This window comes from Carlito syrichta, unplaced genomic scaffold (assembly GCF_000164805.1).
Source record: "Carlito syrichta isolate Samal-C Ts95f unplaced genomic scaffold, Tarsius_syrichta-2.0.1 Scaffold63716, whole genome shotgun sequence".
NCBI lineage: Eukaryota > Metazoa > Chordata > Mammalia > Primates > Tarsiidae > Carlito > Carlito syrichta.
In genome coordinates, this window is record NW_007007812.1 from 1 (window position 1) to 16,737 (window position 16,737).

The following is a 16,737-nucleotide window of genomic DNA, read 5'->3' on the forward strand; positions in this document are numbered from 1 at the left end:
GGGTTCTCGGTGGTGCGGCGCCTCGCGCTTGCGCAGTGGGCGCGGGGCGCAGTGGCGCGCGGAGAGGGCGGCGGACGGGGTCCGCCTTCGCAGGTAACCGCGGGCGGGCTGGCGCCGGGGACGGAGGGGTGGGTCCATCACGCTTCAGGCTCGGGCTGGGCTGAGGTGGCTGCCTCCGCACTCGCCGCGCCTCGGGGCCACCACGGGCCCTGTCAGCGTGGGCGTCTGCGTTTCCCAAGTCTGGTTGTGGCGCTCGGGCGACCCGAGGTGGCGGCGAAGCCTCGGGAGGGTCTTCCGCCTTGGGCCCGCGCCCATCTCCCGACTCGAGGACCCTTGACCCCAGAGGACCCTTGACCCCAGCGCACCCAGAGGGTTTCTGTTTGCGAATTTAGCCCTCTGGGAGTTAGCATAGGGGTCCATCCTCAGGATCTGATATTTGACGGGAGCTCAGTACCTCACACAGAGGAGCCTGTTGACGTTTTGGGGAGAACTTCCTCCCTTAGCTTCCATCGTCTGGTTTTACAGCGACGCCAAGCCATTCCATTTTCAAAGACTGCTGCCGTTGATGCTTCGCGCCCTGCTTCTGGGTTCTAGCCCCCGTATTCTTTGACCTGGCCCTTCGGTGGCCTCGTGTCTAAGGCTCTGTATTCTGATAGTGCTCTTCTAGATCCACTCCCATTTTTCAGAGATTCTCCCCAAACTGAATTCCCAAAGTACATTTGTAGCAATGCAGTTCTCAAGTCAGACCTGAATCCTAACCTAGGGCTTGCCAACTCATTATGTGTCTTTGGGTAAGTCCCTTCACTTCTCTAAACAATCTTATGTACTGTATCTCTAGGTGATTGTGAGATTGAAAAGTGAAGTATGTACAGTATTTAGTATGTTACCTGAACAACATAGTAATCGATTCATACCACTTATTTTTTTTTGAACAGGTCATTCTCAAGGGAAGCACAATTTTCTTAGAATCAAATGTAAAATATGGTAATAAAACATTTTTTAATCTGTCATGTAATTGATTTTTTTTTCTTTTGTTGAGTCAGGGTCTCACTTTGTGACCCAGACTAGAGTGCCGTGCTGAAATCCCGGCTTACCACAGCTTCTACCTACTGGGCTCAAGTGATCCTCCCACCTCAGTCTCCCAAGTAGCTGGGACTACAGACACACATCACCATGCCCAGCTAACTTTTTGAGTTTTTGCAGAGATGAGGTCTCACTATGTTGTATAGGCTGATCTCGAACTACTGGGCTCAAGCAGTCCTCTCACCTTGGCCTCCCAAAGTGCTGGGATTACAGGCATGAGCCACCATACCTGACCATAATTAGTTTTTTTAAATGACTTTTTAGATTTTATTAAAATGATGCTGTTAATGCTGAGGAGTGCACAATGAAGTGGGTACCACAGTCAAATGTTAGGACAATTTGATAAAATCATTTGGAAAGCAATGGGAATATATGTCAAAAACTTCGGACTACTTGTGAGGCTGCGGCAGAAGGATTGCCTGATCCCAGGAGGTCGAGGCTGTGGCGAGCCTGACTTAAAAACAAAACAAAAGAAAAACATAGCTGGGTGTAGTGGTTTATGCGTGTAATCCCAACACTTTGAGAGGCAGAGGTGAGAGGATTGCCTGAGCCTAGGGGTTGCTACCAGCCTGGGCATTGGCAAGACCTCGGCTCTACAATAAACCAAAAAATTAGTTAGGCATGGTGGCATATGCCTATAGTTCCAGCTACTTGGAAGGCTGAGGAGGAAGGATCACCTGAGCCCAGCAGGTCAAAGCTAAGTGAGCATTCCACTGCACTACAGCCTAGGTAACAGAGTGAGACTATGACTCAAAAAATAAAAAATAAATAAAAAGCTTTGAAAATGTAAATAATTTCATGTCACAAATGCCCATCTGAAAAATTTCTCAAGGAAATAATTCATAATGCAGAAAATATGAAGAAAAATGATATTTATAATAGTGACGTTTGAACTTTTTATAATGAAAATGTTTAGCACACACAAAAGTATAATAAGTAAATGAGCCCCCCTGTGCCCATCACCCAGCTTCAACAGTGATTAATATTTTGCCTGTGATGTTTTTGTGAAAAATCTTAAATCTACTTTAAGACAGAAATTAATATGGAAACAAAAAAGAGCACAATAGCCAAAACACTCCTCAGCAAAAGGAACAAAGCCAGAGGTTTCACACTTCCAGACTTTGAACTTTATTATAAGGCTAAAAATCTTAAAATAAGAGAACAGTTGCAGAAATTGGAGTACATTTATGTAGAATGCTATAAAGCTTTTAAAACAGTACAGAATTGTATGTGTGATATTTTCACAATTGTTAAAATTCAAAAACTAATGTTTCTGTAAAAATAAAACAAGGAGGAAGTACAATAAAAATATAAACTGGTTGTCCTTTAGTGATGAGATTGTGGATAATTTCCTCCTTCTACTTTTGGATATTTTATAAATGTTCCATAAAAATCATTTATTATCGTCATAACAAGGAAACAACAAAGAAAATCTAAAATACTACACCTGAACTTAACATGATAGAATATGCCAGTGGGTTCACTGTTAACAGAGGTAAAGATGCTATAACTTCCTTTGATCTCTTTTTAAAAATTTTTATTATAAAGATGGGGTACAAGTGAGTATTAACTACATAAATAAACTGTATGCAGGTGAAGTTTGGGCTTCTAACTGGCCCTCAGTCCTTCTGGTAGTAGACCAGGTCCCCCTTGTGTTGTCACATGCCCCCCACCATCCTCCTTCCCTCCCTCTCCTAGCAGTACCAATCCCTCCCATCAGCGCTTGTGACTATTGTTCAAGGTCCACTTATGAGTGAGAACATGTGTATTCAGTTCTTTGTTGCTGTGATAGATCACTTAGTATGATGGTCTTCAACTCCATTCAATTTGCTGCAAAGTCCATGATTTTGTTCTTTATGGCTGTGTAATACTCTATCATGAATGTGTACCACATTTTCTTTGTCCAGTCCACTTTCAATGTGGAGTAGGGTTTGGTTCTGTGTTTTTGCTACTGTGAATAATATGGCAGTAAACATGCATGTGCTGGTGTCTTTTTGGGAGAACAATTTATGTTCCTCTGGGTATATTCCCAGTAGAGGGATTGCTGGACCATATGGAAGGTTAATTATTAGTTCTTTTAGGAATTGCCACACCACTTTCCATAGAGGTTGAACCAGTTTGCACTCCTGCCAACTGTGTAGAGGCATTCCCTTTTCACCACACCCATACCAGCATCTATTGTTTTTTGACTTATTAAGGATAGCCATCCTTACTGGAGTTATGTGGTATCTCACTGTAGTTTTGATTTGCATTTCTCTGATGACTGGTGAGGCTGAGCATTTTTTCATGTGTCTTTTGGCTGCTTGTATGTCTTCTTTTGAGAAGTATCTGTTCATGTCCTTTGCCTACTTTTTGATGGGGTTGTTTGTTTTTTTCCTTTCACTTTGAGTTCCCTATAGATTCTGAATGTTAGGCCTTTGTCAGATATACAGTTGGCCAATATTTTTTCCTTTTCTGTGGGCTGTCTCTGCACTCTTTTAATGGTTTCTTTTACTTTGCAGAGCTTTTCAGTTTGATGAGTACCCTAAAACTTTACCAAAGTTGTTTATCAGTGTGAGGAGGCTTTTGATGGGCTCCCTTGCGTTTTTAAGTTATAACATTGAAGAAGGATAGCTTAACTTCCTCTTTTCCTATTTGGATACCCCTGATTTCCTTCTCTTGCCTGGTTGCTCTCACTAGGACTTCTAGCACTGTATTGAACAGTAGGGGTGAGAGTGTGCATCCTTGTCTTATTCCCATTCAGGGAGAATGCTTCAAATTTTTGCCCATTGAGAGGGGTTGGCTGTGAGTTTATCATAGATGGCTTTTACTGATTTGAGGAGTGTTCTTTATATGCCTAGGTGCTCAAGGGTTTTTATCAAGAAGGGATGCTGGATTTTGTTGAATGCTTTTTCTGCATCTATTAATGTAATCATGTGGTTCTTGGTTTTACATCTCTTAATGTACTGAATTATGTTTATGGTCTAATGAATGTTGAACCAGCCCTGCATCCCAAGAATGAAGCCCACCTGGTCATGGTGAGATGTGTTGTTGGATATGATTTGCTAGAATCTTGTTGAGATTTTTTTGTGTCTATGTTCATAAAGGAGATTGATCTATAATTATCTTTCCTTGATGGGTCTTTGCCAGGTTTGGGTATCAGTATGATGTTAGCTTCATAAAGTGATTTGGGGAGAATTCCATCATTCTCCATTGTTTAGAATACTTTCAATAAGATTAGTATCAGCTCCCCCTTATGTGTCTTGTAGAATTCAACTGGGAAACCATCTGGTCCAGGGCTTTTTTTGGTGGGCAGATTGCTTATGACTGAGTCTATTTCCTGGATTGTTATTGGTCTGTTTAGAGTTTCAGTTTCTTCTTATTTTAACCTTGGGTGGTTGTGTGATGTCAGAAAGTCCTCCATTTCCTTTAGGTTTTCAAGTTTATTTGCAAACAAGTCTTCATAGTAATCTCTGGTAATCTTTTGAATTTCTTCAGGGTCAGTTGTGACTTCACCTTTTGAGTTTCTCCTTGTGTTTATTTGGACTTTCTTTATCTTTTTTTTTTTTTTTTTAAAGTCAATCTGTCAATCTTATTTATCCTTTCAAAGAACCAGCTTATTGTCTTGTTCAGCCTTTCTGTGATATTTCTGTCTTCTGTGTTCTGCAGTTTTGGTTTTATCTTGGTGATCTGGATTCGTTTGCTGAAGTTAGGATTTTGGTAATCTTGCCTTTCCAGCTCCCATAGGTGTGATGTTAGGCTGTTTACTTGTGATCTTTCTGTTTTCTTGATGTGTGTGTGCAATGTTATGAATTTTCCTCTTACCATTGCTTTCATGGTATCCCAGAGATTCTGCTAAGATGTGTCTTTGTTTTCATTTGTTTCCAGGAATCTTTTTATTTGTCTTGATTTCCATGTTGACCCAGGTGTCATCCAGAGCATGTTGTTTAGTGTCCATGTCTTTGTGGGTTTTGGGGGGATCTTATTGGTGGCAATATTTATTTTTATTCCATTGTGATCTGAAGAGATGAATGGTATTATCTCAATCTTTTGAAATTCATTCATGCTTGATTTATGCCTGAGAATGTGGTTGATCTTGGAGTATTTTCTATGTGCTGATGAGTTGGATGTATACTCTTTAGTTACTGGGTGAAGTGTTCTGTAGATGTCCATTTAGTCCATTTGGTCAAGCATCAAGTTGAGGTTTTGGATCTCTTTGTTGTTTTTTTGCCTTGATGATCTCCAACTATGATTGTGTGAGAGTCCGTGTCCTCTCTTAGTTTACTTAGTAGTTTGTTTGTTTGTTTGTTTATTCATTTATTTATTTATTTATTTATTTTTGAGTCAGAATCTCACTGTCCCAGACTGGAGTGCAGTGGCACGCTCACAGCCACTGCAGCCTTGACCTGCTGGGTTCAGGTGATCCTTTCACTTTAACCTTTCAAGTAGCTGGAACTACAGGCACGTGCCACAACGCCCAACTAATTTTTTTGATTTATTGTAGTGATGCGGTCTCGTCAAGTTGCCCAGGCTGGTCTCAAACCCTGGGCTCAGGCAGTCCTCTTGCCTCCACCTCTCAAAGTGCTGGGATTACAAGCGCGAGCCACCGTGCCTGGCTACTTAGTAGTTTTATGAAACCTGGTACTTCTGTGTTGGGTGAATATATGTTTAGGATGGATATTTCTTGTTGGTGGGTTGAGCCTTTTATCGTTATGTAGTGTCCTTCTTTGTTCTTTTTAACTTTTGTTAGCTTGGAGACTGCTTTGTCTGATGTCAGAATTGTTATTCCTGCCATGTGTTTTCTATTTGCCTGAAAGATCATTTTCCAGGTTCTTTCTTTGAGTCTGTGGGTATCCTTAGTAATGAGATGAGTTTCCTGAAGGCAGCAGCTTGTTGAATCATGCTTTTTTAAAAAAAATCCAGTTTGCCTCTCTGTGTCTCTTCAGTGGTGCATTTATTTCATTCATGTTCAAGTTGATTATTGAAATTTGAGTGTTTGTCCCTGTCATAGAACTCTTAGGGGATTTCTTTGTTTCCTTTTAACTTTTGTATTCATATATGTGTGTGTGTTCATTTGTGTGAATGCTGGGTGTGCTCTATTAACTCTGTGTTTGCCTGTACTTTTGTGATGGGCGTGACTGTTTTTTTTTTCCTCCCTGTGTTTATCACCTTCTTAAGCATCTCCTGAAAGGCTGGTCTGGAGGCAGAATATTCTCTTAGGGACTGGATGCCTGTGAAGGATTTTAATTGTCTGTCACTGATGAAACTTAGCTTGGTGAAGTAGAAAATTCTTGGCTGGAATTGCTTTTCTTTAAGCACGTTAAAAGTTGGACTCCAGTCCCTTCTGGCTTGTAGTGTTTCTGCAGATACCTCTAGAGTGATTCTAATGGCTTCTCCCCAGTAGGTAGTCTGACCTTTCTCTCTCACTGCCTTTAGGACTTTTTTCTTTTTTCTTTTTTTTGAGTTGGAGTCTTACTCTGTCACCCAGGCTGGAGTGCAGTGGCATGCTCACAGCCACTGCAGCCTTGACCTGCTGGATTCAGGTGATCCTTCTGCCTCGGCCTTTCAAGTAGCTGGAACTACAGGCGCATGCTACCACACCCGGCTAATTTTTTGATTTATTGTAGAGATGAGGTCTCACCAAGTTGTCCAGGCTGGTCTCAAACCCCTGAACCGAGACAATCCCCTTACCTTGGCCTCCCAAAGTGTTGGGATTACAGGCTTGAGCCACCGCACCTGGCTTAGGATATTTTTCTTTAATGCTTACTTTGTAGAGGCAGATGGCCTTATCTCTAGGCAATGGTCTTCTCATGTGATACCTTAAAGGGGTTCTCTGAATCTCTTGTGCTTGAATGGTCACATCTCTGGTGGGATGAAGTTTTCTTGGATGACCTCATGAAATGCTTGTTCCATGATGTTCTCTGTTTGCCTTTCTGCTTCAGGGATACCAGTCAGGTATAGATTTGGCTTCTTGACATAGCCCCACCTCTCTCAGAAGCTTTGCTTCTTTTTGAGCTTTTTCCCTATGTTTTTGACAAGTTGGGTTAATTCCATATTTTGGTCTTCAAGCTCTGAGAGTCTTTTCTTTCCTTGGTTGATTCTCCTCCCTGTTCTTGTTACTTTATTATTGATTGATGTAGTTCTTTATTTCCATTTTTTCAAAATAGCCTTTTTTTTTAAATTAATCAACTCCGCTTTTGCTTCCTGTATGATTTCATTGAGTTTTGTTCTTTGTTTCTCTTGGTTCCTTTTTTTTTTTTGCCATCCGACCTCTGATTTCTGTGGCTGTCATGTGGGGCAGGTTGTTCTAGGGGGTTTCCATTGTTTCTGCTCTGATGGCTGTTTTTTCAGGCACTGTCTCTTTAGGACTCTGAGGGTTGCCTGTTTTGTTTGTTGTTGTTTTTTAAAGATGTGGGGTACAATTCAGGGTTAGGTACATACGTGGTCATTGTACAGGTGAAGTTTGGGCCTCCCGTTGGTCCTCACTTTGCCCAGTTTGGGAACAAGTGCCCTATTAGTGTTGCTTGTGTTTTTCCATTGATTTTTCCTCATTGATGACAGGTCTCTTTTCCTACTCTGTAATTTTGTCACTTATTGAGAGAGAAAGGAGCATTAACTTCTACTCCTTGCGCCATCCTGTGGCAGGTGTTCATTATTGCAGGTTTTCACTCCCACTGCTACACTAGTTGGACCAGTTTTCAGCCTCTGCTGTGTGTGACCCATGGCCTACATCCAGCTGGGAGAGGGTGAACCGACTCAGAGCATCTTAGAATCACTCACTCCACTCCTTCAGCAGGAGGGACCTCAGTTCTTATACTAGCCTGGTGCACAGTGGGGGATGGGATACTGGATTCCCACACCTGCCATCATTTGCTGATCTCTGTGTGTTCAAAGAGACCTTTACTGGCTGCAGGGTGTTTCACTCATCCAAAAGTGTTCATTATCTCCAGCTATTGGTGGCTGGGTTCCTATTCTCTGCCTTGCTTGGCAAGAGAGATGCTGGTCTGTTTCTCCACTAGCTGCCAGAGTGGACATGCCATTCAGATTTCCTGTGCAGGCGGTTTTTTCCTGCCTAAGAACTAGTGGCCATGGTGGTGGCCAGTGCATGGGTTTTGTTCCTCATTCCACTTGGGTTTCTATTGCCTGTCACTGTGCCCTGACAAGGTCTCCTCCCATGTGGGACTGACAGCTGTCATATGACTGGGAGGGGTGAACTGACTCAAAGCATCTTAGAATCACTCACTCTACTCCTTTATTAAGCAGAGCTTTATTTGGAGCCTGGCACAGGGTGGAGGATGGGACCCCCAGGATTCTACATCTGCCATTGCTTTCTGGTTTCTGTGTGCTCAAAGACACCTCCACTGGGTGCAAGGTGTTTTGCCTGTCCAAAAGTGCTCAGGGTATTTCTGTATATTGGCAGCTGGGTCCCTACTCTCTGTCTTGCTAGGTGAGAGAGGCACCAGTCTGCTGCTACAAAGTGACTATCTTGTCCCTACCCCCCCTTGATCTGATTTTACAGCTTACATTCACATTAGCATTCTTGTCTGCTACCTCATATTAGTGCTTAATATTGAACATATATGGTTAGCTAACACACCAAATCTATAACCAGCTGTCCTCTATGTGTAAGTGATTTAACTCTGTGAAATTTTATTCCTTTCATTTTGATCAGTGTTCTCCCTTAGGGTAGAGCAAGTTTTCCCATGATAGAATGACTTCTCTTGCTACTGTGTTTCTTATTTTCTTCTTGCCCTGAGCAGGGATCTCACTCAGATTTCATACAGTTACACTCTTCTTGAAACAACCATTTCTAACAATTCAAGTAAGAATTTATTACAGTTTTTTCCTCAAGTAGATTGTAATGAGATATTATCAAAAACCTGTTCTCTTGGTTGATAAATTAGAGCTGCTTTTTAAACTGATGATGGAGTGCCTTTAAGAGATGGGTCACCTTCCAAGAAAATGTATAAATGAGACTTGTTTCAAATCAGTTTGTGAAGAAACTTTGTTTCCTAGGTATGCAAAGACGGCTTTTCATCCAGATGTCCTTAGAGATAACATGGATCGGTCTGGAGTTCTCCTTTGGGTGAAAGCAGAACCCTTTATGGTGGGTGCCTTGCAGGTGCCCCCTCCATCCAAGTTTAGTCTTCACTATCTCAGGAAGATAGCCACCTATGTGCGAACCCGGGCCACAGAGGGAGCTTACCCACGCCTCTTCTGGTCTACATGGAGGCACATTGCATGTGGGAAGCTGCAGTTGGCTAAGGACCTGGCATGGCTTTACTTTGAAATATTTGATAGTCTTTCGGTGAAGACACCTGAGGAACGCTTGGAATGGTCTGAGGTTCTGTCCAACTGCATGTCTGAGGATGAAGTTGAAAAGCAGAAAAATCAGGTATGAATTGATATGTGTGTGTTTAATTACTTTAGGAAATTAACCATTCTTAATTTTTGTACTAGCTGTATAGTTTAAGGTTTTAGATTAATGACCTTTGTAATGTCAAGTTACCATTAGGGTTTTAGCAGTTTTAGTTTGACAGTATTTAATGTAGTTAGTGGCAAGTCCTTACTTACCAATCCTTAGTCACCTACTCTCAAAGCAGTAATGTTACAGGAACCCTGTAGTTGAAAGAGAGAAATGTTTTCACAGATTTTAAAAATATTTTGGAGTGAGTGAATGTTATAAACCACTGATATGTTACAGTCAGGGCACCTAACTATTTTTAAAGGAACATCTGCTATGTTCTGGGCTTCATAAGTAATTAGGACAGTATCTCTGCCCTCATGGATTTTATAGACTAGTAGGGGACACTGGCATGAAAAAGTGCTATTTTATAGTGATATGTATAACAAAAGTTTGTACTAAGTACAGAAATTGAATGAAGAATAAGGTATTCTGTTGATCAGAAAAAGACTTCATAGAGAAAATATATTAATCAGAGTAAGCTAATTACAGTAACACACAACCCAGTATTTAAATGACTTTGAACAATAACAGTTTTTCATTCATGCAGCAGTCCAACACAAGTGCACCTGGTTGGATGACTCTCTGGACTGCTCTTGTCCAAGCAGTGACCCAGGGATCCATGCTTCTATCATTTGCAGTCACTCTTATGTTAATCAGTCTTGCTGTAGTTAAAAACAAACACCAAAATTCCAGTGGCTTACAGTAACAGAATTTTATTTCTTGATCATTTTACATGTAGGCTGCACTTCATCTATGGCTGTCTTCCAGGCTATAGCTTGTCTCTATGTCTTTTTTTCACTTGGGAACCGAGGCTGAAGAAACAACTTATGTATAGATCATTCTCATTCTTGTAACAGAAGGGAAGAGCAACAGAACAGGAGGAAACTCATAATATCTCTTATTATTTATGTATACAACTTGATGAGTTTGGGGATGAGTATATACTATGAAACGATCACCACCATCAAGGCCATAGACATATCCATCACCTCTCAAAGTTTCTCCTGCCTCTTTTATTATTATCATTCTGTGCTTGTTTGTGTTAAGAATACTCAACATAAGATCTGCCCTCTTAGAAAATTTTAAGTATACAGTACGGTATTGTGAGCTATAGGCACTATGCTGTATAACTGATCTTCAGAACACAATTTTCCTTAATTTTGTAGCCTTTGACCATCATTTCTGCATTTCCCTCTTCTCCCAGCTCTTGACAATCACCATTCTCATAGTTTCTATGCTTTTGACTATTTTACTTTATTTTTTTGCTAATTAAAAGAAATTTTTTAAAAATTTTGTTTTATAGTAACAAGGTCTCACTTGTTGCCCAAAGCTATCTCAAACTCCTGGGCTCTAGCGATCCTCCTGACTCAGCTTCCCAAAGTGCTGGGATTACAGACATGAGCCACTGAGCCTGACCCTAAGTTTGACTATTCTAGATTCCACAAACAAGTGAGATTATACAGTATTTGTCTTTCTGTGTCTAGCTTATTTCACTTAGCATAATGTCTTCCAGGTTCATCCATATTGTTGAAAATGGCAAGATTTCTTTCTTTTTAAAGGCTGAATAATATTCTAGTGTGTGTATATATATTTATATGCACACACAACATTTTCTTTATCCATTCATCCATCTGTGGATATTTAGGTTCCTTCCATATCTTGGCCATTGTCAATAATACTGCGATGAACATGAGAGTACAGGTATCTCTTTAAAATCTTGACTTCAATTTCTTTGACTAAGTACTCAGAAGTGGGATTGCTGGATCGATTGGTAGTTCTATTTTTAATTTTTGAGGAAGATATTTTTTATGATGGCTCTATACTAATTTACATTCCCAGCAACAATGTATTAGGGTTCCCTTTTCTTCAAATCCTTGCCAATACCTGTTGATCTTTTGTTAACAAGTGTGAGATGATACCTCATTGTGGTTTTGATTTGCATTTCCCTAGTTATTAATATTAAGCACCTTTTCATATACCTGCTGGCCATCTGTATATCTTCTTTGGAGAAATGTCTTTTCAGATCATTTGCCCATTTTTAAATTTGGTTATTTGGTTTTTTCTTGCTATTAAGTTATAGGAGTTCATTTTATATTTTGGATGGTAACTCCTTATCAAATATATAGTTTGCCTTTTCATTTTGTGGATTGTTTCCTTTGCTGTGCAGAAGCTTCTCAGTTTGATGCAATCTCACTTGTTTATTTTCGTATTTGTTGCCTATGCTTTTGGTATCAGATCCAAAATATTATCACCAAGACCAGTGTCAGGAAGCTTTTTCCCTATTTTCTTCTAAGAGATTTACCTTTTTAGATTTTACATTATTTTATTTTATTTATTTTTTATTGGAGTCTCACTCTGTTGCCCAGGTTGGGGTGCAGTGGCATGCTCATGACCACTGCATCCTCGACCTTCTGTGCTCAGGCAATCCTTCCGCCTGAGCCTTCCAAGTAACTGGAACTACAGGCACGTGCCACCACGCCCAGTGAATGTTTTGATTTATTGTAGAGATATGGTCTCGCCAAGGTGCCCAGGCTGGTCTCCAACCCATGGGCTCAGGCAGTCCTCTCACCTTGGCCTCCCAAAGTGCTGGGATTATAGGCTTGAGCCACCATGCCTATCCCAGATATTACATTTAAGTTTTTAATTCATTTTAAGTTGATTGTGTATGGTATAATCTATGAGCCCAATTTCATTCTTTTGCATATGGATATCCAGTTTTCCCAGCAGCATTTATTGAAGAAACTAGTTTTTCCCCATTTTGTATTCTTGGTACCCTTGTGGAAAATTAGTTGAGCATATATGTGTGGGTTTATTTCTGGGCCTTCATAATGCTTCTTAAAACTTGTGCTCAAATGTAACATAAACTCTGACTACTTTCATTCCATTGGCTAAGGCTTTGACACATGGCAAAACAGAAAGTTAATGAGATGGAAAATAAACCACCTTTTAGGAGGTCAGGAAAATTTCCTGCCCATGGGTTGGGCTGGATAAGCCTCTTGGAGAATGGGAAAATGAAAAATTGCAAGTAATAATACAGTTTGCCACAGTCATGCACATTGTGGCCTCAGAGTTTTTGCTTCCATTTTTTGGGGGGGAAGAATTTTATGGGTCAAGTTTGCAAGTTGTAAATATAAATTCACCCACATTCTGTTGGACGTAACTCAGTTATACCATATCTAACTCTAAGGGAAAGTGGGAAATACCCTCTAACTGTGTGCCCAGTAAGAAGAGAAAAGGTATTAAGTTAGCATCTAGCCAATCTCTACCATATGGGGTAATATCTAAACAAGGTTTTGGAAATCGAAAAGAAGTTTGTCAAGCAACCAAGAGGGGAAGGGGAGTACATTGATTCATTAATCAAATATTAGGTTGGTACAAATGTAATTGCAGTTTCAGACCGTGAATCTTAAATCATGATAACTAGACTCAGAGACATTTTTATTAATCAAAATAGGAACCATTACAATCAACACATTTTTGCCAATAAGAAATAAGTTTGTTTATTCCTGTAATGTAAAATTCCATGCTTTGGGATTTGATGAACTCTTGGCAAGCATTTTTTGCTTCTTACTGATTGTGAAAGCATTACCCCTAAAAAGTCATCGAGATACTTGAAGTGGTAGTCAGTTGGTGAGAGGTCAAGTGAATATAGTAGATGAGGCAAAACTTCGTAGCCCAATTTGTTCCGTTGGTTGTGCGATTTGCAGTCAGGCGTTGTCATGGAGAAGAATTGTGCCCTTTCTCTTTGACTATGCTGACTGCAGGCATTGCAGTTTTTGGTGCATCTCATCAATTTGCTGAGAACACTTCTCAGATGTAATGGTTTTGCCAGGATTCAGAAAGCTGTAATGGATCAGACTGACAGCAGACCACCAAGCAGTAACCGTGCAAGTTTGGCTTTGGGAGTGCTTTGAACCCTCTTAGTTCGACCACTGAGCTGATTGTCACCAGTTGTATACAATCCACTTTTTGTCACATCATAATCTGATTAAGAAATGGTTCATTGTTACATAGAGTAAGAGAAGACAACATATCAAAACAACGATTTTTAAAATTTTCAGTCAGCTAATGAGGCACCCACTCATCAAGTTTTTCAACTTTCTGGTTTGTTTCCAATTTGCTTCAAATGCTGAACGACCATACAGTGTTCAACGTTGAGTTCTTCGGCAACTTCTCATGTAGTTGTAAGAAGATCAGCTTCGTTGATTGCTCCCAGTTGGTCATTGTCAACTTCTGATGACCAGCTACTACACTCCTCATCGTCAAGGCTCTCATCTTCTTTGCAAAACTTCTATAACCACCACTGCACTGTACATTCATTAGCAGTTCCTGGTCCAAATGCGCTATTGATTTTGCAAGTTGTCTCTGCAGCTTTATGACCCATTTTGAACTCAAATAAGAAATTGCTCAAATTTGCTTTTTGTTTAACATTTCCACAGTCAAAAATAAAAATAAAATAAACAGCAAGTAATGTCATCAGCAAAAAAAAAATAAAGCTAGAAATGAGCATTACAATGATGTATAACATGACCACACTTATTTAAGAATGTATTCCAATATCAAATGGCAAATATCAACAATGCAAAAACTGAAATTACTTTGGCATAAACCTAATATTTTTTGAGGCCTACTATGTCCTAGGTACAGTTGGAGGTGCTGTAGATATAGAGATGAATAAAACATTCAGGGAAGAAAAAAACACCTTTGGAAGTTCCCAAACTTTTGAGTGTTTATTATGTACCAGATTCTATGCTGGTTACTAGGAATATAAAAATGGAAAAAGTAAGGTCTTATAGTCTCATAAGGAGATTATGTGAGGAAGTAATGATAATGTAATAAATAATTGTTAAAAATGGAAGTATGTATAAAATCAGGGAATTCTGAGTGAAAGAAAATAGCTAATTCCAAAAGATTATATACTTTATGATTCCATTTGCATAGCATTTTTGAAGTGATAATATTATAGAGATGGAGAATAGATTAGTGGTTGGTAGGAGATAAGGAAGAGGAGAAGGGGCAGAAAAGTGAGTGTGGCTATTAAAGGGCAGCATAAGAGATTCTTCTGTTGATACATATTTTCTTGTATCTTGACTATATTGATGTCAATATCTTGTTTGTGATATGGTACTATAATTTTGCTAGGTGTATAAAGAGTATATGAGATCTGTTTATATGCGTTATCACAACTGCATGTGAATCTACAGTGATCTCAAAAGTTTAAGGAAGCAAAAATTTATAAAACATAAATTAATGGGGTTCTACACTGACAGTTGATTGAATAGGTCTGGGTGATCCTGAGACTCTGTACTTTTTAAGTTCCTCAGGTGATAGTGATTTTTAGCCATGCTGGGTATCTGGGTAAATATAGCTGTATTCCCAGATATATTACTTAACCTTTTTGCTTCTCCTGTATGTGTATGGGGATGTATGTGAGGATAATCATGAGCTTCAAATTGTGAGCTTCAAGCTGGGCATGGTGGTTTACGTCTGTATTCCCAGCACTTTGGGAGGCAGAAACGAGAGGATTGCATGAGCCCACGGGTTTGAGACCAACCTGGGCAACTTGGTGAGACCTCATCTCTACAGTAAGTCAAAAAAGAAATTATCCGGGCACCAAAAAGACATACAATTTCGGGTATTACACTGATATCCTAAACTTTCTTGATAATCTGTGAACATTAGGTTAAGCCTCTATGTCTTAACTGAATTTTCTTCTTTCTTCCATCTTCTCATTCATGTATTCAAATTAGTAAGGTTTTTTTGTTGTTGTTGTTGTTGGTGGTTTTTTTAGTTGGAGCCTTGACCTGCTGGGCTTAGGTGATCCTTCCACTTCAGTATTCCAAGTAGCTGGAACTACAGGCATGCACCACCATGCCCGGCTAAGTTTTTTATTTATTGTAGAGATGAGGTCTCACCATGTTGCCCAGGCTGGTCTCGAATCTGTAGGCTCAGGCAGTCCTGCCACCTTTGCCTCCCAAGGTGCTGGGATTACAGGAGTGAGCCACCATGCCCAGCTGGTTGTTTTGTTAAACTGTAACTTTAAACTTCTGAAATAATATACTTCATCTTTTCCTCTTCATTTGTTTTGAGAGACGGTTTCTATGGCCATAGATGCTACATAGCTTTCTGCAAAGGTAAGTGACTCTAATTAGTTTCAGAAACTCCTGCATCTAGGTATCAGAGACACATATATATCAAATGCTAGCAATATTTCCAAATTTGCTTCTTTAGGATGAACAAACTTGTGAATATAGTTTGTCTACTTAATTGTAGACATGTGATTGTTGTTGTTTTAGGATGTGTATTCATCATTTATTTTCTTCTTGGACAGCTTTCAGTGGATACCCTACAGTTTCTGCTCTTCTTATACATACAGCAGTTGAACAAGGTCTCCTTGAGGACATCTTTGATTGGGGAAGAGTGGCCTAGTCCCAGAAATAGATCTCAGTCTCCTGACCTGACTGAAAAATCCAGTTGTCATAATAAGGTACTGGTTATATCTTGGTCTCTTTCTCTGAAAGGGACAATTTGTGAGGTAGATGGTTCACCTGTATTAGAAATTATGGTGGCATTTCTTATATAAGCCAGTAATTTGATGACTTGTTTTGTTTTTTGCTCTTTGCTTTTCTAGAAATTATAAAGCAGAATCAATGCGTACAGACTTAATCAAAACAGAGAAGTGGTTTCATTTCCCTCACTGATATAAAAATCACTTGCATGATTTTTGGGCAAATCGTTTACTATATTCTATTAGCATTCTGATTTTATAAATGTTAAAGAATTTGAGTTTAACTAAGATAGGATAAACAAGAAGATGTGGTATTTGCAAATTCTGTTGAAATCTACTGAAAAAAGTTCTATAAAAATATCTTCTCATGTTGTTTAATCATGCTTAAGTAACTAAATATGCAACAACCAAGAAGTTAAATTTGGCTGCCTCACATTGTGAGTTTTAGAAAATATTGTATTGCTTTTTTCTGGTTTTGTAAAGAAAATCAAAATGTTTTTACCTGTTTTTGTGGAAGTATTTTGCAAAACTTTAAGCAAACCTAGACTTCAATATTAATGCCGTGTGTAGGCTCTTTAAAAATTTTCTGAAGCTAAAAAAACTCTTCAATATTTGGTTCTTTTTAATCTCCTTTTTAATAAATCTCTCCTTCTTTATATTCCATGATGCTATTTTTTTTCTGATTCTTTCTTCTCACTTT

At 39.5% G+C, this 16,737-nt stretch overlaps 1 protein-coding gene across 1 annotated transcript in view; it reads left to right on the forward strand.

The window, feature by feature from the left end:
- The first annotated feature begins 40 nt into the window (after nt 1–40).
- TBCCD1 (TBCC domain containing 1) overlaps nt 41–16,737 on the forward strand; it is a 29,289-nt gene continuing 12,592 nt past the window's right edge. The window contains exons 1-3 of the mRNA XM_008051103.2: nt 41–93; nt 9,079–9,457; nt 15,861–16,016. Of these exons, the coding sequence (XP_008049294.1) occupies nt 9,122–9,457; nt 15,861–16,016 (492 nt within the window). The 5' untranslated portion in view covers nt 41–93; nt 9,079–9,121. The remainder of the gene's footprint in view (nt 94–9,078; nt 9,458–15,860; nt 16,017–16,737) is intronic.